The following is a 21,945-nucleotide window of genomic DNA, read 5'->3' on the forward strand; positions in this document are numbered from 1 at the left end:
TGGAATGTATTGTGCTAGTACATGAATTTTATTGAGAATTGCCCATTTCCAAATAGTTTTGGCTAGAAGGGACACCTGAGATTAAGGTGTCCCTCCCTGTTTGTTGAGATAATACATGGTTGTCATGTTGTCTGTTTTTATGAGAACATTCTTCTGTTTGAGAAGAGGTTGAAATGCTTTTAGGGCCAGGAACACAGCTAACCATTCTGAGTGGTTTATGTGTAGCTGTTTCTGTTTGACATCCCCTTGTCCTTTAATGGTCTGATTGTTTACGAGAGCTCCCCAACCGATCATTGATGCATCTGTTGTAATTATGGTTTGAGGCACAGGGGCTTGAAACGACTGCCCCATCATTAAATTGCTGCGATTCCACCGTTGAAGTGACATATGTGTTTGGCGGTCCATCAACATTAGATCTTGAAGTTGACTGTGTGCTTGTGACCATTGTTGTGCAAGACAATGTTGTAAGGGCCTCATGTTTAATCTTGCATGTGGAACTATTGCTATGCAAGATGCCATCATTCCCAGAATTTTCATGGTAAATCTTACAGTGTATTGTTGATTTGGCTGTATGTGTGGTATTAAGTTTTGGAAAGCTTGTATCCTTTGTATATTTGGATACGCTATGCTATTTAGGATAGCACCTAGGTACGGTTGTACTTGTGATGGTTGAAGGTCTGACTTTTGGTAGTTTAGACAGAACCCTAGTGTGTGCAGAGTTTCTATCATATAACGAGTATGTTCTTGGCATTGTGTAAGATTGCTTGATTTTATTAGCCAATCGTCTAGATATGGAAAGACATGGATGTGTTGTCTTCTTAAGTAAGCAGCTACTACTGCTAGACACTCTGTGAACACCCTTGGAGCTGTTGTTATGCCAAATGACAATACTTTGAACTGGTAGTGTTTTCCTGCTATGACAACCCTGAGGTATTTTCTGTGAGCTGGGTGGAAGGGTATGTGGAAATACGCATCTTTGAGATCTAGAGCAGTCATAAAATCTTGTTTTTGCAGTAGTAGAATAACATCTTGGAGAGTTACCTTGTGAAAATGCTCTTACAAGATGTATAGATTGAGGGGCCTGAGGTCTAATATGGGCCTGAGGGTGCCATCTTTTTTTGGGAATTAGGAAGTATAGTGAGTATACTCCTGTTGAGACTGTGGAACTAATTCTATTGCTTGCTTTAACAGTAGAGATTGTTCTTCTTGTTGTAACAGAACTGTATGTTCGGGGGACAACTTGCGATATTGTGGTGGAATGTTTGGAGTGATGGATATTAGTTCTAGGCAATAGCCATTTTAGATAATTGATAATACCCAGTTGTCTGTGGTGATATTTTACCTATGAGAGTGGAACTGCGTAGTCTTCCCCCCACAGGAGATGTGTGGGAAGGAAGTCACTGATTAGGCTGTGATGTTGTTTGTTTAGAGGTTTGGAATTTACCTCTATTTCTGAAGTATTGGCCTCTATAGGATTCTCTAAACCCACCTCGTTGATACTGGGTTTGTTGTGATTGCTTTGTTTGGGAGGTGGAAGCCTCTGAGGATTGTGGCTTAAAGCCTCCTTGAAACTGTGGCCTGCGAAAGGAGCCTCTATATGGGGTGGTGTATAAAGCGCCCATTGCTTTCGCAGTATCGGAGCCCTTCCTCAATTTTTCAATAGTGGTATCCACTTCTGGGCCAAAGAAGTGCTTTTATCAAAAGACATATTAGGTACTGCCTGTTGAATTTCTGGTTTAAAACCAGAGGAGCGTAGCCATGTATGTCTTCTGATTGTGACGGCAGTGTTTATACTCCTTGCAGCTGTATCAGCAGCATCAGGGGTGGATCTTATCTGATTATTGCTAATCGCTTGCCTCTCTTCTACTACTTGTTGTGCCCTTTTTTGGTGCTCTTTTGGGAGATGCTGTATAATATCCTCGTGTATTTCATCCCAATGGGCCCTATCATACCTGGCTAAGAGTGCCTGAGAATTTGTAATTCTCCACTGATTTGCTGCTTGTGTAACAACTCTTTTCCCTGCTGCATCAAATTTTCGACTCTCCTCATCAGGAGGTGGTGCATCTCCTGAAGACTGACTATTTGCCTTCTTCTCTTGCTGCACTGACTACCACTGAGTCAGGAGGGACCTGGTGAGTAATGTAATCTAGGTCCGAAAGTGCGAGCTTATACTTTTTTATCAATTCTAGGTGTGATAATCCTAGCTTTTACAGACTCGCTAAAAATGTGGTCTGGGGGTTTAACCATGCCTGGTAACATTTAGAGACACTGGTACCTTGAATGTGTAGAAGACAGTGTATTAAATAAGAAATCTTCTAATGGCTCCGAATGTATGGTTACCCCATGATAAGCTGTTGCCCTGGATATTACTTGGGTGTATGAGGTGGTTTCTTCTAGAGGAGAAGGTTTTGATGGGTAAATAGCTGGGTCATTATCTGGGATGGGATCAGGGTCATAGAGATCCCATGGGTCTGCCGTACCTCCTTGTGAATATAAAGAATGTGTTGGAGAAGGCAGTGGTGTTGGGCTGCTGTGAGGTGAGAAAGATAGTTGTTGAGATTGAGGAGGAGAAGTATGGAGAGGTAATGGCTTCTCCTTTTGTTTTTGCACCTTTGCTGGTGGCTGTACAGAGTCCAATTCCTCTTGGAAAGCAAACTTTATTTTTGCCTTTAAAGGAGGTGCAGTGATAATCCTTCCTGTCTCCTTATGGATATGTATTCTGGACTGTCTCTCATCCATAACCTGTAAAATTGGTTCAATTTCAGGCTCTTCCTCAGAAGTCTTATGAGATTCTCTCCATTTTTTTTAAAGTCCTTGTTCCTCTGTATATGAGGATCTTTTCGGCTCCGAAGTGTGTAGTTTTTTCGGTCAAGTAAAGGTAGTTGAAGGTCTCGGCTCCGAAGTCGATTGCCGAATTTTCGACTTCGAAGAATGGGCTTTTTTACTGGAGTCCGAAACGGTGCCTTTAACAGGTTTTCTCAACTCCGAAGTAGAGGGAGGAGTGGCCTTTTTCGGCGCCGACCCCAAAGGACGGTCACCAACAGTCTTTTTTTGGGCTGAACCATGGCCTTCCGGCAGTGGTGTATCCAAGGCCTTCAAATGCTTTTTGTGCGGGGTGCAGGGGCAGGCGTACTCACATGCTAGCCAGCTGTGAGGGGTCTGTCATCTTCCGACTCTTGTTTGGAGTATGTGTCTCAGATGGAGACAGCTGTCTGCGCATGCTCTTCCTCCATGACGTCGAGATGTTCACTGCTTTTTAACGCCATTTTGAGCCTTCAGGCTCTGCGATCTCGGAGGGTCTTCTTTGATCGAAATGATTGACAGGCCTCACAATCTTCCTCCCGATGTTCTGGAGAAAGGCACAAATTACAAACCAAGTGCTGCTCTGTATAGATGTACTTCGCATGGCACCGAGGGCAGAATCGGAATGGAGTCCGATCCATCAGGCTTTCCACGCAGTAGGCCCGAACAGGCCCGAGTCAGGTGCATGCGCCCCAAAGGGCAGAAAAAAATAAGGTTCCGACAGTTCTATCGGTCTGATGCTAGATGGGAAACGCATTAGAAACAATACCGACGAGTAAGAAGGTTTTCTGAATCAAAATCTGGGAGCGAAAGGAAACACGTCCGAACCCCACCACGGAAAGAAAACAATCTAACAATGCAGTCGATGCCCATGCGCAAGGGAACCGAGAGGAGGAATCACTCGATCCCGTGACTCCGAAAAGACTTCTTCGAAGAAAAACAAATTGTAGCACTCCGAGCCCAACACTAGATGTCGGAAGACCTATGCATAGCATGTGTATCTGCAGCTACACATGCCATCGAACATATATATACATATATATATATACACACACACACACACACACACACACACATATATTACTGAAAACACACAGGTTACAGGAACATTATAGTTAGGCTCACATTTTAAACGTACAAAACCATAGAAATTCATCTGTTAGAGTTCTCAAGAAACTAGAACTTGCGCCCTAAGGTAAATATAACTTGCCCCCGCCATGCACAAAGATTTTACTGCAAATATTACATTGATATTATCAATGAGGTTATCAAAGATGTTATGAGTGCCGTAATTTGTGGGCTAATTAGCAGTGCATTGTGAGGGCGCAAGTTAGAGTTATCTTAGGGCACGAGTTATAGTTACTTGAGATAACTCAAACTCTACTGGTGAATTTCTATGGTTTTGTACGTTTAAAATGTGAGCCTAACTATAACGCCCCTGTAATCTTGTTTTTTTAAACGTATAGTTAGTTTCATTTCTATAAATTAATCCAGCCACTGCAGCACACGGCCGAAGCGGCACTTGGCCACAGTGAGTGGGTTCATGAAGGTGTCAGTGGGTCTGTGAGTGAGTGGGTGAGAGTCTAAGTAGGTCGTGAGTGGGTGCCTGAGGATCTGACTGGGACTGTGTGTGTGTAGGTGAAGGTCTGAGTGGGTCTGTGAGTGGGTCTGTGAATGGGAGAAAGAAAGAGTGAGAGGGAGGGAGACAGAGTTTTTTAGGCTTTGATGGATGATATACTTAGAATGAGATATTTCTGGACATATATAAAAAATTAAAAAGAGTGGAATCACCTTTCATTATGAGCCTTAAACTTTTGAAGTTTTAAAGAAATTAAAGAAGGGAAAGGATCATGGACACACTTGGAGTAGAACCCTCAACTGTCAGTGTGAGGGTCTGTGACCTTAACCATTATGCCACAGGTGACTCCATGTTGGACTGTTTCCAGACAAACCTATGCCATGCAACCCACACATCAGAGGAATGAAACATGAATGTTCAGTTACTAGGAAGGGTTAACGGTCAAAACACTAGTAAATAAGCAAACACACTGCCAAGCAATACTAGGATTTTAACCTGCAGCCTACTGAGTAACAGTACAAGAACTTGACAGTTAGGCCAGCAGTGACACTGTTCTGCTCTGCATTCAAATGTAACTATAACTTTGTACCTAACATTTTGCTAGTCTTACTCTTTGAAGTCATTGCATTGAGAGACGATTGCAATGACAATCTCTCTCCCTTCCATCCCACTATGGTAATGAATAGAGAGAGATTTACTGGATCCCCGTGGGAGTCTAAAGGTTCCTGCGATCCTAGACGTCTCAGCACGTACTGCAGGAGCAGGCAATGCTCCCAGAAGCAGGGAGCTGCTTTAAATAGCAGCTGCCTACTTATGAGAGCAATGTTTTCATCTATCTTCCTTGCATGCATATTTGCGAGCAGGGAAACAGATAAAAACTCCACTTTTCTGCCAGCGGGAGCTGTTTGATAGTTCCCGCTGTCAGAAAACAGACTTTGTTTGCTTGTGTTTGGTGGGAGCTGTCAGCTGTCTCTGTCCCCATTTTGAACTATTTTGGCCTTGGGGGTGGGCTCCATGGGGCCTTTAGAGGCTCAGGGTGCAGGCCTCCTCCCCTTTTACGAATACAGCCCAGGTGTGGACTACCCGGGGCTTGTAGTTAATAAATGCAGCCTGGCAGCGTTGTTTCCTGATCCCACGAGAGCCTTGTGGGATCACAGCATTTTTTTGCTGTTTTTTTCCCTTTCTAACCCCAGGGAGGGGGGGCGGAGTGCCTCTGGGTCCTCCTTATTCCCATGGGGCCTAGTCATCAGGGTATTCCTACCTTGCCCGCTTATGTTATTTTCTAACTTCAGGTCAGGGGTCTAAGTCCCTGAGTCCTGCAGTGGCTGTCAGCAAACTTTTTCTCAGACAATCGGAGCGTTCCGTCTTGGGGCGGGAGTGGGACTCTGACTAATGCAGGAGAGAGATGGCCTGTGGGAACTAAAACTTCCTTGGCCAATCAGAACGCTCTATTTTTAAATTGCTCCTCCCGTGAGAGCTTCTCAAGACGTTATACAATTATTTTTCAATCAAATCACAGAAAGCAAAATCTGCGGACCAAGATCTAGCTTTCTTCTGAATTTGGTGTAATTCCATTCAGCAGTTTTTGCTGTAGTCTTGTCTAAAGAAGTTTATGGAAAATGCACGAGGATTTTGCGTTCTCCTGAAACCCCCTTTTTTCTTGGCCCCTGCTTAATGGATCACACTGAAGGAAGGAGCTAAGGTGGATTAACTTTTTTTGGGGAAAATTATGTGAAGATTCTTCAAATGGGACCAAAGTTATTAGCAAACACAAAAAACGCTTTCTCTCTGGAAAAGCAGACCTAACTATAACTACCATTATATATTTATTTGATATCTGTTTTGAGCAACAATCACCCTTGAGAGGGTGTCTCGACCCTGGTGCACACCACATAGGTCAAAAGGGTCTTTCTCCCCGGGCTCAGTACACTTCCTGCGGCTGCTCCAGACCCACCTGGGTCTCGGCATTCACTCTGCTGGGAAAAATATCCTGGTTGTGCTCCGGGGGCACATTCCCAGCTAAACAGTGCACTTGGTGCGCACTGAATTTCCTTGGTCCTCCCGGGTCACGGCGGTGAGCCTCCCACCAGGCACATGGACAAAGCACTCTCCTTGCGCTTTGTCGCAAGTAAATCAAAGCGCTCTCATAAGGCTCTCTACCCAGGCAAACCCATATGGTGGAGCGCTCCTCAATCTTTGCAGGAGCCTTCTTGCACAGCGCAGTCATCGAGCTGGAAAGTAATTATTTGTAGGGGGACCAGAACCACAGCACCCAGCTCCTGAAGGACACAAGGTGGCGCACAGGGCAGTAGGGTCCAGCAACAGGCCAGCACCAGGAGTTGCTGACAGTGGCAGTGCCTTAGAGTGATCTAGCAGGTCACAGGTCAGCACAGCAGCAGCAGTCTAAACTGGTTCCTGTTCAGTCCCTCCAACAGCATTCTGGGTCCAGTTACAAGTATGTTTCTTGTGTGTCTTTAGGGGGAAAAATCCCCTTTACTTATTCTAAGTTTTGCAAAGCATTTTCAATGAGGGGGAGAGGAGGTTCCAACCAATTACAACTGGTTTTAGGAGTGTCCCCTCTCTCCTCCAGCACAGGCTCCAGACATCAGTGTGGGGTAAATGAGCCCTTTGTGTGAGGTCAGGGAAAGGCTTTTACAGATAAAGTGTGCCCTGCCTCCCCTTCTCTCAGCCCAGGAAGACCATTCAATATGCAGATGCACCTCTGTGACACCTCCACCCTCCTGGTGTACAGGCTGTCTGAAAAGTATGCGCAAAGCTCAACTGTCACTCTGCCCAGATGTGGATTGGAGACAAGCTGCAAAACACCAGTCACTCACTTTCTAGAAAAGCCATTTCTGAAATGATAATTAAAAAAATCCACCAACACCATTAAGCAGCATTTCTCACTACCATTACAAGCATACCAAACATACCTATGCTACCCCTTATAAATCACACAATACCCCCTAGACATAAGGCAGGGCATTTCTAAAGCAATCCTATGAGAAGGCAGCACTCACAGCAGTGAGGAACCAAATAGGCTGTTTGTCACTACTTGGACAGGCCACACAACCAGGCACATGTCCTGCCTTCCACATATATAGCACCCTTCCCATAGGGCTAGCTAGGGCCTTAGGGGTGACTTACATGTAGTAAAAGGGGAGTTCTGGGCCTGGCAAGTAAATTTAGATGCCAGGTCCCCATGGCAGAAAACTGTGCACGCAGGCCCTGTGCTAGCAGGCCTGAGACAGGTTTGAAAGCCTACTTCAGTGGGTGGCACAAGCAGCGCTGCAGGCCCACAAGTCGCATTCGAATTACAGGCCCTGGGTTTAGAGATACCACTGTACAAGGGACTTACAGGTAAATTAAATGTGCCAATGAGGTGTAAGCCAATCACACCAACCTTAGAAGAGAGAGCACCTGCACTTTAGCACTGATCAGCAGTGATAAAGTGCTCAGAGTCTTAGAGCCAACAGCAAGAGGTCAGAAAAAATAGAAGGAAAGAGGCAAAAAGTCTGAGGATGAACCTGCATAAAGGGCCAGGTCCAACAGCCAGGGAATGCATTTTAAGACAGCTTAGGGCTGAAGGCACCTGCTCCAGAGATACACATGAATGGACAGCAAATTTCAAGGTATGATTTTAGTAAGGCTAATTGGGTGGTTAAAGTACTTGCTGGTAAAATCTGTCTGTAGCTACTGGTCACAAGTTTGAACCATCTTAAAAGACTGCTAAGGTTAACGTGTCTGCTGCACAGATACGTATTGTGTGTAAGGTAGCTCAATAGTTTAATGTTTTGGCTGCAGAGCTCCTTGTGCAACCTACAGGTTAAATTCCAGTGATCGATGCATTCAGTGGAAGCAGCTGGATGTCACCTGGATGTCTGCCATCTTGGAAGAGGAAAAAACTAGGCTCTTGCCTGCTCCCGGCCACAGGTTCAGAAAAGCCAAAAAGCAAGGACAGTAGGGACACACTACAATGGGTGGAAACTAAAACAAGACTCAAGTTCAAACCCAGCTGCGTCCATCTCAGAGTCCTCGTAGCTACGGAGGACACTTGCCAGGACAAGGACAATGTGGAACATAGACATAAACAAAAGAAGCCCCTGCTTCTGTGTGTCCAGATGGTCTGAAATGCACCATCGCATGGAGATCTTGATATACAAATACCGTTTTCTCATTAGTCTCCCATTGCAGGGGGGTGGGCAATGACAGGGCCTATGAACTTTAAGCACAGCTATGGTTCATTCATCTTTGTGACCAACCAATGTCTTCAGCTGCCTAACTGGACACTACTTTCCACAATGCCAGTTACATAAAATGTTAGCGAGCCTCAGGTGCATGCTGGCTTCTGAGGGATGCAGATGTGATGACATACTTCCCTCTGGCTCTTTTGTTTTTTCCTAACGTTTTCCGTGGCAAAGGTTTGCAGACCTCTTGCCCATGAGCAAGGTTTGCGTAGTTATTGAAGGACCGCCTTCACCCCGAGCGCCCACGCCTCAGTGACTTGGATAAGGTATGTGCAGCTTTGTGTTGTTCAATGGTGCGGAGCCTAGTGAAAGGCGAGGGAGCATGCTGAAGACGTATAAGGTAAAGAACTTGCATGAACTTAGCTTTTTATCTCCCTCTTGTTCTTTTTCAATGTAATATTTATAATTTGTAAATCACAAACTACACCTGACTGTGACTGTAAAACTATGCAGAAAGCTTTCTATCTTATGTAATACTAGTGGAGTTTATTAGCTTCTAAAATCTGGGCACTGGTGTACAGGGAAGCAAAGTATTATTGAATCATATTATTGAATAATTAAGGCTGAGTGGATTTTACCTGTGTGGGACTCAGCTTCTCTCTTTGCTGCAGTCCCGGGCACAGATCCCTGTCCGAGGGTAAGCTGTGGGGGGCCAAGATGCAGGACTGACTACAAGATCAATGCAGAGGATAAGGCGACGGATGAGTGTCCAAGATAAATACAATCTGTGGGAGGACCGGCACGGTGGTGAGGCTGCTGCTGGTGGGCAAGAGGTCCAGGGGAGGAGGGGACAAGCAAGGGTGCTGCTAGGCATGGTATCGGGGGCTAACCTGTCTGACGCATGGAGAGGAGACCAGACACATGCATTCTGTAACAGTGTACGTGGAAAATGTTGAAACAGAGTGCCTGCCTGTGGCCAGTGAAAGAACACTGGCCACAGGAAGCAGTACTTTGTCCAAGCATCACGGCTTGGACTAAGACTCAGAAGCCTAGGAAGAGGTTGGAGGGCAGGAGGATCCACTGGCCATTGGGAAGACAGGAACTGTAAGCCAAGTGGGAGCCAGCGAATTGTAAGCTAAGGTTAGTAAGGGGTGGGTTCTAAGCTCCTTTTTTAAGATTTTTTTTTTTTTGCTAACAAAAGACTTGGCAAGCACACAGCAAGCGCTGTGCAGACGAAACGTAATAATGGAATATATACATTAAGAAATCTGTTCCGAGCAGTCAGAAAAAATTATAATCCGTTTACATTTACTAACAAGAGGTTTTTAAACTGCAGGCAATACGCGTGACTTTTCAGCTATATTTAGTGAACTGAACTAAAATGTATAATGTATTTTCTTGTGGAAAGTGAACACGTAGTATTCCCAAGATAATGCTTGGTCAATGGCTGGTTATAGCAGACTTCTGTGCTTCTCATTCGGAGAGGCTACAAAAAAGGCAACCCCCTTCTGGAAGCCACCATTGTTTACTGATGAAACAAGATGTGAACACAATGGGCTTCCACAAATGAAGGCAAAGTTAGGAGTAAACACAGACGGAGGCATAAAATACCTCCACAGATGAAATTGTGGCAAAAGATAAGTCTAAGCTCAGTACACTGTGAGAGGTGGCACGAAAAAAAGGAACTGGCCACCCAGCACAATTGGCTCACTTCAAGACAGCACAGACCTGTCCCCCTCGATCAGGCCGGGATATCGGGTAGGATTCGCTTGCTGACTATACTATCAAAGTATTGGAATATTTCATGAAAAATGTACAATAATAAATACCATTTAGTTATATAATTTTTTTTTCAAAACATTTCTCAGGGTTATAACCTCCCCGTCCATTCCATGGAAGACCCCAGAGGAAATCAGGGGCATTCACTATCTACAGTTTGGATGTATTTGTTACCACTTTCAAGGCCCACCAGCCAAGACTCCTACAGCGCGGGGCACAGACTTATTCTTTCAGAACTGATTACTGTACCATATTTTTGGAACATCTTTACGGAAGCCAAACGATTCTACGCCTTCAGCTGATTTCACGTTGTGAGGACTAATTGCTCCAGGTAATGGTTTGCACGGTATTATAATAAAGTTTGCCTGAATGAGCACATCACCTTGTCCGGAAGCCCGCTCGCAACATTTGCCAGTCCAGTAAAAAATAAAACCCTAATAGATAAGCTATGGTCATCTTCATTTGTGCCTCCAAGGGGCTTTAATGATCGCTCACAACTTGATTAATGTAACTGGATAAGACAACGTCCCGTTACCTGATCAAGCCACTTGAAGTCAGGGGTGATGCTTAGCCGCACTCGGAGTACTGTGCGTGTAATTGGCTGGATGGTCGCCTCCATTATAATGGAAGGAATTTGATGGACGCACTGCTTGACCTTTAGACCAATATTCACGTGGTGCAGCATGTGACCTGCAAGAGGGACATTAGGTTAAGAAGATTTGCATATACAGGAAAAAAATAATGCAATCAGACTTGTAAATAGGCTTCTTAGAGGAGGATATTAGAACTTGCTGGTTGTGTGATTCAGAGTGTAAATCACTGACTCCGCTGACCTGGCATGTTTGAATATTTTTTAATACTTAACTTAAATTAGCACTCTGCGGATTGAAAAATCTGCATTAACTGATTCACTGGTTATTATTAACAGGGGTTAAAATAACTATTGCGAATGTATGCTGTAAAATGTGCTAAGCAGGCTACTTGTTATGCTGATACTAAACATTTTTAAACCCCAAGCAGATAATAACATTATCAAAAGAAAAATAAACGTCGGGTTTAGAGAATGTAAAAAACAAATTTTTCTATACACCCCTAAAACATATACCTTTAAGTGTGTGCTCGCTACATTTATATCTGCCAACAAGGCATTAACGGCAGGGGCGTAGGAGACAATACATTTCTTGGGGGGACAGGGACAGCCTTGGGGACTTTTCAATCAACCCTATACAAATCGCTCGTTGTTTACGAACTGCAGGCTCCGATAAATATACACAATCATATATATTGGAAGTGAAATAGGGAGAAAGGAAGGCATGTTTTCACAGTCTGAAAGTATCTTTTATTGTTATTTACATTCACAAAGTAATTAGCTCAAATGTGAAAATAACATGTTGATTAACTTGCATCTTCATGCACCAAGCAAATAAAGGTAGGAGGGTAAAAAGGAAGAACATACCCTTTGTGCCCCACACCCATCATGCCCTTCACTTCATGCCAATTGGAACCGCACTGGAGATATCAAAAGCGATCAGGTACAACAGCTGTAAACTGTGCTTGGAAACCAGAGTTCTAATAACACTTCTACTCCTGTGTGTGATCTTGGGCAGCTCAGCTCCACATCAGTCATAACTAGAAGCAGTTCAACTGAAGACATTCTTGGAGTTACAGGCTATATAAACATGGATTCTCTAATCTCTGTATACACTGCAGTCAGTTGTGATGCACCAAGTCACTGTGTATAAAGAAAATACATTCACTGATTATAAAGAAAATACATCAGAAAATGACTGATAGGGTTATTACAGTCGAGTTCTGACATTACAATGCCTTCTGCCAGCGCTAGCAGCAAAGGTAAAAGGCAGATCAGGTCACAGAGCATAATTAATGCAGCTGTTTAAAGCAAATAATGGAATGTTGCTTTTCTTTCTTCTGCTCTACTTTAATAGCTTGGAATGACAGAAGCTACGTACTAAGGCTTTAAGTGGTTTGTGGGAAAGTTGGTGGTGTGACCAGGTAAAATACCCCCTGCGTAAGGATATTGCAAGTCACCTTGAAGTTCATACCTTATAAACAAGCATTGGCAAAGCCAATAGGTCTCGCCTATGCAAGTTCTATTGCCTTTGCCAATGTGTTTTAGCCATGCTGTACACTAGTGAGAGTACTATTCAGCATGGCTCAAAGTTAATGGCATAAAGGAGAATGATGTGTCATCGACTGGTGTGGCGTAGTGTCATGGAGTAAGTAGAGTGTGCTAGAATGGAGCAGTAAACTACCTTTAAAGGAACAGGGGTCCCTTGAATAAAATGCAACACCACTCCTATAAACAATGATATTAAAGTAGTATGCAAATGGAATGTTTCATGCATTTATTCAATCAAAATATAAAAGATCAAATGTAGTGGGAAAACATCAACAGCGGAAATCGAGAAAGACTGGTATTCGGGCATTACACAAGTTATCTGGATGACCCAATGTCACCAATTACAAGAAAAATGTAAAAAGTAACCTAGTTTGGAGGAGGCTGGCCTGGTTTGCAGTGGGTACCTATGGTACGTACACCTTATACCAGGTCCAGTTATCCCTTATTAGTGAAATGTAGGCAGTGTCTAGAAGCCAGGCTCTCTAGGGGTAGCTGTAGCCAAGGCTTATCTAGGAGACATGCAAAGTTCATGCAATACCACTGTAGTCACACAGTACTCACACACATGAAAGAAAATACTCAGTGTTACAAAAATAAAGGTACTTTATTTTAATGACACAAATGCCAAAAATACCATAGAGACTATACTCCCTTAGGAGGTAAGTAATACCCAAATTATATACACTTTTATGCAGAAATAGGCATAAAAACAGTTAGAAAACATTGCAATTAGTGAAAATCACAATGGTTTCAAATGGGCCTAGGGGAAACACAAACCATATACTAAGAAAGTGGAATGCGAATGTCAGTTTCCCACCTAAGCAAGTGTAGTGTGTAGAGGGGCACTGGGAGTATTAGAAAACACCAAAGGTAAGTAATAGAACCCACCTCAGAGCCCAGGAAAGCAGGAGTAAATCACAGTAACTTTCCTAGAACACGAGAAAGAAGATAATGAAAGAACCAGAAGATACTTCAAGACACAAAGGGTGGATTCCTGGACCTAAAGACCTGTGGAAGAATGGGACTAAGTCCAAGAAGCACAGAAGAGACCAGGGAGGACAGGAGCCCCTGCTAACCCGAATCAAGGTGCAAAAGAAGAACTACTGGTGAAGAACAACAGTCAGTACTGCACCCAAGAAAATGGATGCGGGTTCCTGGTTGGTGCAGATAATATCCCACACCGGATGGATGATTGCAGTCTGGTTTGCATTGCTGGATTCCGCCAACAAGCCTTGGCACACGCAAAGCTCACGGTTAGTGGAAAACGGCACTGCCCGGGACCATGAGGGACCTGGTGGACTCTACCCAGGAGGAGGAGTCAGAGGGGGCTCTCAGCAACTCAGAGAGCCCACAGAAGACCAGCCAGCGCACACAGGAATCCCCCACCACGGGGACAAAGGAGTTGCAAAAGGAGGCCCACACAGCACAAAATCAAAGGATCCCACGCCGCCAGAGAACCACTCAGGAAGCTGTGCATTGCAGGAAGGAGTGCTGGGGGCCGGAGCTACATTGTGCACAAAGAATTTCATAGAAGGATGCCAACAAGCCTTGGCAACTGAAAAACATGTGGTGCACAGTGGTACTGTCTTACGTGGGAAGGCAAGCTCTTACCTCCACCAAAGTTGGACAGTAGGGCGTCAGGACCGTCGGGACCACTTCAGTCCACCACCCGTGATGCAGGATCCATGCAACTCATCAGGAGAGGGGACCCACGCAGATGGTCGTCGTTGCAGAGAGGTGCCTGCTGCAGCAGGGGAGTAACTCCTTCACTCCAAGGGAGATTCGTTCATTCTTCTGGTGCAGGCTGAAGACAGGCTGTCCTCTGAGGATGCACAACCGGGAAACAGTTGCATTTGCTGGCAAGAGCTGAAGATACAATGTTGCAGAAGTCGTCTTTGCTTCGTTGTTTCAGTTTGTGGAGTTCTTAGAGGGTCCAGATGCAGTTTCTTCGGTGAGAAGGTGAAGTAAAGGATGCAGAGGATTCCTGCTGGAGTCTTGCAATCTGAAGAACCTCCCAAAGGACAGACCCTAAATAGCCCTGAAAGGGGGATTGGTCAGCTAAACAGGTAAGCACCTATCAGGGGATGGCTCTGACACCACCTGCTGGCACTGGCCACTCCGATGCTCTCAGAGTTCGCTGCCAATTTGGAATCCAAGATGGCAAAACCCACGGACCCTCTGGAGGAGCTCTGAGCACCACACCTGGGGTGGTGATGGGCAGGGGAGTGGTCACTCCTCTTTACTTTGTCCAGTTTTGTGCCAGAGCAGGGACTGGGGGTACCTGAACAGGTGTAGACTGGATTATGCAAGGAGGGCACCAAATGTGCCCTTCAAACATTTCCAATGGCCTGGGGAAGGAAGCTACCCCTCCTAAGCCTGTAACACCTATTTCCAAAGGGGGAGGGTGTAACCCCCCTCTCCCAAAGGAAATCCTTTGTTCTGCCTTCCTGGGCTTGAGCTGCTCAACAACAGGAGGGCAGAAACCTGTCTGAGAGGTGGCAGCAGCTGGGGCTGCCTGGAAAACCTCAGAAGGCTGGATTGGCAATACTGGGGGTTCTCTAAAGAGCCCCCAGAGTGCATGAAATCATACAACCAATGCTTGCAAAAGACTTGGGGTATGATTCCAACATGTGTGATACCAAACATTCCTATGTTCGGAGTTACCATTATGTAGCTGGGAATAGGTAGTGACCTATTTCCAGTACACGTGTAAAATGGCACCCCCTCACTCATGAAGTCTGGGAAAATGGTCCTGGAGGTCGTGGGGGCACCTCCGCTAGTGCAGGGGTGCCCTCACACACAGGTACTCTGGAACCTGCCCTCAGGGCTGGAGGGCCTGCATTAGGGGTGACTTATAAGTGACCTGGTGCAGTGTAACCCGCAGTGAAAGGGTGCATGCACCGTTTCACGCAGGCTGCAATGGCAGTGCTGCAGAAGCCTTTGCATGGGCTCCCTATGGGTGGCAAAAGAAATACTGCAGCCCATAGGGATCTCCTGGAACTCCAATGCCCTGGGTACCTAAGTACCATATACTTGGGACTTATAAGGGGGCACCATTATGCCAATTTTGGGTGAAATAATGGGTTACCAGTATGCAACAACCATAATTTAAGGGAGAGAGCATAACTACTGGGGTCCTGATTAGCAGGATCCCAGTAGACACACTCAAACACACTGGCAAACAGGCCAAATGTGGGGGTAACCAAGCTAGAAAGAGGCTACTTTCCTACAATGTTAGCATCCACAATAATGATTTACAAGCTTTTTTATACCAACTTTTACATGAATGACTCAAATAGTGAATCAAGAAGTCATTAGCTCATAGTACCTCTGCTTATGCCAACTTATGTACAATATCACAAATTCAAGTCAAGGTACTTTGGCCGATGATATTTCGATCCCCTAGACAAGTACCGGGATCATCCTAAGCCTTCGTTAAGCTTGAGTTAAAAGGGTTAGAGAGCGCTTGTAACCAAAACGGCGATAATAAATCTGAAACATGACTCATATGAGTGAGAAGGCAATCAATGTAAATCTGAATCTCTAATCAAGCGCCAATGCCATAAAGCAGTGGTAGAGTGGAGTAGTGTCAGAGTGTAGTAGAGTGTTGTAGAGTGGATTGGCAGAGTGTTGTAGTGGGGTAGCAGAGTGTCGTAGAGTGGAGTGGCAAAGTGTCGTAGAGTGGAAAGGCATAAAGAAGAGTGAACTGGAGTAGACTGAAGTAAAGTAACGTGAAGTGGCATGGAGAAAGTTGGGTAGAGTTGTTGAGCATAGTACATTGTTGTATAGTGGAGTGGCATAGAGGGTTGTGCAGTTGCGTTGAGTAGAGTATCATAGATTGAAGTGGCATAGAGTGGGGTGGAGTGGCATAGAGTGGAGTAAAGTGGAATGGAGTGGCATATAGGGAGTTGTGTAGGGAGTTACAGAGTGGAGAAAGTGTTAGAGTTGAATGGAATAGAGTGTCAGAGTCTAGTATCATGGAGTGTAATGTCAGAGTGAAGTGTCAGAGTGGAGTTGGGTGGTCTAGAGTGAAGTGGCATAGAGCACAGTGGTCGCAAAGTAGATTGGTGTAGAGTGTAGTGGTGTAGAGTGCATTGGTTTTGAGTAAAGTGGTGTAGAGTGCATTGGCGAAGAGTGCACTGGTTTAGCGTACAGTGCAGTAGCGTAGAGTGGTGACGAGTAGAGGGGAGCAGAGTGGAGTGGCACAGCATAGATTGCAGTGGTTCAGAGTGCGGTGTCAGAGTGATGCGGTGCATCGTGGAGTGGTGCAAGGTAGAGTAGACTGGTGTAGAGTGCAGTGGTGGAGTGCAGTGATGCAGAGTAGAGTGGCATAGAGTGTAGTGGCATATAGTACATTGGTGCAGAGTGCAGTAGAGTGGCATATAGTTGAGCGGTGCAGAGTAGAGTGCTGTGGTGCAGAGTACAGAGGAGTATAGTTCAGTAGCAGAGTGCGGTGTTGCAGAGTGGAGTGTCATAAAAGGCAGTGGTGTAGAGTAGAGTGGCATAGAATGCATTGGTGTAGAGTGCAGTGATGTAGAGTGATGCAGAGTAGAGAAGAGTGGCTTAGAGTACAGTGGCGCAGAGTAGAATAGAGTTGCATAGAGTGCCATGGCATAGAGTAGTTTGCTGCAGAGTACAGTATAGTGGTGAAGAGTAGATTGTTGCAGAGTGGAGCATAGTGATGTAGAGTGCAGTAGCATAGAGCGGTGCAGAGCAGATTGGAGTGGCGCAGGGTAGATTAGACTGGCATAGCATAGAGTGGAGTTGCATAGATTGCAGTGGCATAGAGGAGATTATTTCAAAGTAGAGTGAAGTGCCCTACAGTTGAGTGGTGTAGAGTAGATTAGAGTGCAGTGGTGCAGAAAAGTGTGCAGTGGGACAGAGTACAGTGGCATTGAGTGCAGTGGTGCAGAGTACAGTGGTGTGGAGTTCAGTGGCAGAGTGCAATGTTGCAAATTAGAGGGTCGCAGAGTACAGTGGTGTGTTGTAGAGCAGCATAGAGTGCAGTGGCATAGAGTGCTGTGGTGCAGAGTAGATTGGCATAAAGTGCAGTGGCATAGAGTGCATTGGTTTTGAGTAAAGTGGGGAAGAATGCACTGGCAGAGTGCAGGGGTGTAGTGTATAATGGTTAGAGTAGAAAAGCATAGATTGCAGTGGCGTAGTGTAGAGTGCTGCAGAGTAGAGTGGTGTAGAGTGGAGTGGTACAGCATAGATTGCAGTGGCGTAGAGTAACACAGAGTGGAGAAAGGTGGTGTTGGGTGCAGTGACATAGGGTAGATTGTTTCAGAGTAGAGTGAAGAAAAGATAAAGAAAAGATAATATACTTCAATATGCTTAAGTATGTAACGATAACAACAACATAAATAATAACGCTAGGCATAACGGCCCAAAATGAAATATGGCTTCTCCCTGTTAGCCACGCTGTAATCAAGCCCTTCATTACCTAGATAACAAAACGTTGAACATAAATGTTAGAAAAATATACCCTTCTAATAGCTAAATTGTTGTGTGAAAAGGTAAAATCTGGGCTCAATCTCGACTTCACTGTTTCACCAACTGGTGTGATCTTAGGCAAATACAAATACTGTGTTTCACAGTCTCCTTTATAGCCTGCAGGCATCAGGGTGAGTGGGACTCTGTTTCCTCTTTAGATCTTCCTCATTGTCTTACAGCTCCTCTTGAAGGCGTCCTGCAGTGCTCCTCTTGAAGGCGTCCTGCAGTGCTCCTCTTCAAGGCGGCAGAAGGTGATACAGACAGTAATCATCCAAAACTCTTTTCTCCTCCTCGCGCCCTTTGTTCTTATGAGCACCCTTAATGCCCACAGTTGTGAACAGGACAAACAAAAGGGCAGAGAGCGCGCAGGGGGCCTACCGACTCACCTTCATTCTGTTCCCATCAGATTGGAGGATGGTCCGTACAGGACTAGTATAAGTAGCGCTTTTGTGCGCTAATTACACCATTTCATTTACCTACAAGTACATTTAGAAATATCCAGTTTCTTAGACTATTAGTACAGTTCATGAGGGGAAAACAAAGGCATTTGCTCAAAAGCAATACTAACTTCACGGACTGCAATGGCGTTATGTATAATGTGGCCCGTTAAATGGCTAAACTAGAATATGTTTCAGATTTTGCTTAACTTGATGAGTACGATTCCTTGGATGAAATCACACAGCCGAAGTTCATGGCATTTCGTCACAGACACAGCTAGTAGTTGGATCTGTGTGCACCTCCTTGCTTCGGGTTGTCGTAGCCTTGCAAACTAGTCGTTCTGCCTTCTTGATGTAATGTGTTGCTTCAGGCCACATCAGGAAAGTGGAAGAGGTAGGTTATATTGGTTATAAACTCATTTCCATTTCGAAAAATCCATACATCATATTGGAGAGGACCAGATTTTAAAGCTCTCAGTGCCCTGTGAAAAACCTTCTCACCAAACAGTCGAATATTCGGGCATTTTCACCACCCCACCAAACCTACTAGGAGTTTCCCGCTAGATCAGCGGGCGGAAACCTTGGTTTCCACCTGCCGGTAGTGCTTTAAATTGCTCTGTAATGTCCGGTACATAGTACCAGCACTTTTTTATTTTGAGAGGGAGAGTACTGGCACTTATGAAGAAAAACGTAATACTTTTAATCGGAGAGTACCAGCACTTCTCAGAAATAAACAAGTACTCTCGTACAGAGTGCCTGCACTTCTATTTTTCCAAGCACTGCCTGCCGTCCTAGCGGGAAACGGGTGGTACCATTGTCTCCGGCTTGTAATCGAGCCAGCAGAAATAATGAAGCCCGCAGGGTGCACCTGTCCCCTCGTAATGTTCACTGTCTGCATAGCAGACAGTGAACATTGCAACGGTACTGGGCAGGGGGACCCATGCACTGCCCATGCCAAGTGCAGCCCCCCCCGTGGCCCCTGCACCTGTTCTCCACCAGCCTTTTCATGGCAGCAACATCGCCATGAAAAGGCTGTGAAGAAAAAGGTCATAATCTGCAGGGATTACGATCTCCGCCACCGCCAGACCGTCGGGATCACCGATCCTGGTGGTGCTGGCAGAATCCTGGTGGTCTGACCGCCAGGGTCTTAATGTGGCAGTTGAACCACCACAGCAGTGGCGGTCCTGACCACCAGCCTCGTAATGAAGCCCAATATATCCAGTAATATGAATTAGTGTCTTTTCTTGCCAATGAAATCTTTGCAAAGTACAGATAAATTTTTTTTAATTTTATTCTTTATCCATTTTTTTCTCCAAAAAAAGGAATCTGGAAATAAATGCAAAGTATTTCGTTTCAAGCTAGCGAGAAGGCTCATTTAGTAAAGCGCTCACGAACCGTAGCAAGGCCAACTCAGCATCTCATCTTTCTCCTTTCGATAAACTGATACCATTAAGGTCGATAATAGTAACAAGTTAGAAAAGGCACAAGCTGCTTTTGGAAGTGAAACATAAAAAGAATATCGCTAATAAAATTAAAGTACGAACAGTAGGACTGCTTAAGCCTGAAGACGACTAGTATAAGTAAGTACAAGTACCAGAAAACAGAGCAAAGTTCTTGCTGGTCTATTATATGCAAATTCAATCTCTTTACAAACCAATGTGGCAAAAAATGTCCAAAACCAAGGACAATAGAGTAGGCCTTTCATTGTGCTCTGGCCGTGTATACCTATACAAGGGCAGGGCTGTGTTGCAAAACTTGCGAGTCTGCTGGGTTTTATAAATCCAGAACAATGTGGACATATCGGAACAAAAGCTGCTGGTTGGCAAGTCCGGTGCCGCCATTTGAAAATCTATTACATCACACTGCAATCACATTCCAATTACAGTATAACTGAAAACAGAAAACAGCAAGATGGTAAAAATCATAGCCATCCATAGCTGATCATTAACAAACCAATGATAGCTGCATGTACATAAAAAACAGGCTGACACCCTTTTGAAACAAAGTTTTGTAAAACTTGGCAGGTAAGCATTATGGGGAAAGGAATACAGGAGTCCTGAGAAACAGAATGAGTCTCGGAGTGTGAGCTGCTTTACAAACTTCAACATATAAAAATGCAGACACTGGGCATTTTTTGCGGTGGTGAACAAATCGAGTCGAGGTCCTCCCCTTTCTTGGAAGAGATCTTGTGCCACTGCTGGGCGTTGCTGCATGCATGATCCACATGTCATCGATAGCGGAGTTCGCCTGCCCCGGTGTTCAAGAATCCAACCAAGTCCTGTACCACCAGGAAAATGCGCTGGTGCTCCAGCCAAGTCCAGAGGTGCAGAGCCTCCTGGCACTGGGTCCAGGACCCCACTCATCCTGTTTGTTACTATTTCCCATGGCAGTTGAACTGTCTGTAAACACCTGAACCAGACTCCATCTGACGGATGGAAGAATGGAAGACCTTCACTGCCAAGGGGATCGCTCTCAGCTCCAGAAGACTGATATGAGGCTAAGATTCAGAAGCAGACCAGAGTCGTCTGATCTCCCCCTCTCCCAGAGGGCTGCCCCAACCCAGAAGTGGTGCATCAGTCACCAGTGTCAGCTCTGGTTTGGAAAAGAGAGGAGTCTGCTGCTGACCCAATCAGCTTATCAATCACCACTGCAGATCTTTTGCAGTGTCCTTCAAAATCAGGACAAGATCTGAGAGGTTTCCCTGTTGCTGAGCCCGCTCAGTCTACAGATCTCACTGCAGAGCTTGCATATGCTATCTGGCGTGCTTTGCCAGCAGAACGCAAGAGGCCATCGGATCCAACAACCCCACAGTCAATGTCACCAAAATCCAGGATTGAGGCTGAAATATCAGGATCATGGACTGAATATCCTGGACGCTCTGGAGCGAAGGCATGGAACTGCACTGTATACAGAGTTACTCAGATGAAAGGGAGCGTCTGAGGAGTCACGTTTGACTTCAGCAGGTTGAACCCCAGTGATTGCAGGAGGTTTGCCATAGTCTAGTGGTGGGTGACAAATGCCTGGGATGAGCCCACCTGCAGTAGCCAGGCATCGAGGTAAGGGAAGACTAGAATCCCCATTCTCAGAAGAGGATTTGCAACCACAACTATTATTTTCATGAACACCCATGGGGCGCTGGTGAGGCCAAAGTGGTGCACAGAGAGCTGAAAATGTTTGTGGCCCACTGGGAATCACTGATAATGCCTGTGGGCTCAAAGGACGAGGACGAGACGTAACAATAAGCATCCTGCGAATCTAAAGCTATAATTCAGTCTCCAGGATCCAAGGCAGACAAGACCTGAGAGACGGGATGAGCATTTTCAATTTCTCATTCCTCAGAAAGTAGTTGAGGGCACACAGATCTACTATAGGATGGACGCCACCATCCTTTTTCAACACCAGAAGGTAGCAGGAATACCAACCATGACCTACTTCTGGCACAGGCACCCTCTTACTGGCTAATAGCCAAAAAATGGCTGACGGAAGAGTTGCTCCTCCGTCAGCCATTCTTGGCATGGTGGCAAAGGG

At 45.3% G+C, this 21,945-nt stretch overlaps 1 protein-coding gene across 1 annotated transcript in view; it reads right to left on the bottom strand.

Annotated features, from left to right (window-relative positions):
- Positions 1-21,945, bottom strand: part of ASCC3 (activating signal cointegrator 1 complex subunit 3) — a 1,806,704-nt gene that overhangs the window by 427,266 nt on the left and 1,357,493 nt on the right. Inside the window, exon 22 of the mRNA XM_069235471.1 lies at positions 10,883-11,037. Within this exon, the coding sequence (XP_069091572.1) occupies positions 10,883-11,037 (155 nt within the window). The remainder of the gene's footprint in view (positions 1-10,882; positions 11,038-21,945) is intronic.

Source organism: Pleurodeles waltl, chromosome 5, assembly GCF_031143425.1.
Source record: "Pleurodeles waltl isolate 20211129_DDA chromosome 5, aPleWal1.hap1.20221129, whole genome shotgun sequence".
In the NCBI taxonomy this organism is placed as follows: Eukaryota; Metazoa; Chordata; class Amphibia; order Caudata; family Salamandridae; genus Pleurodeles; species Pleurodeles waltl.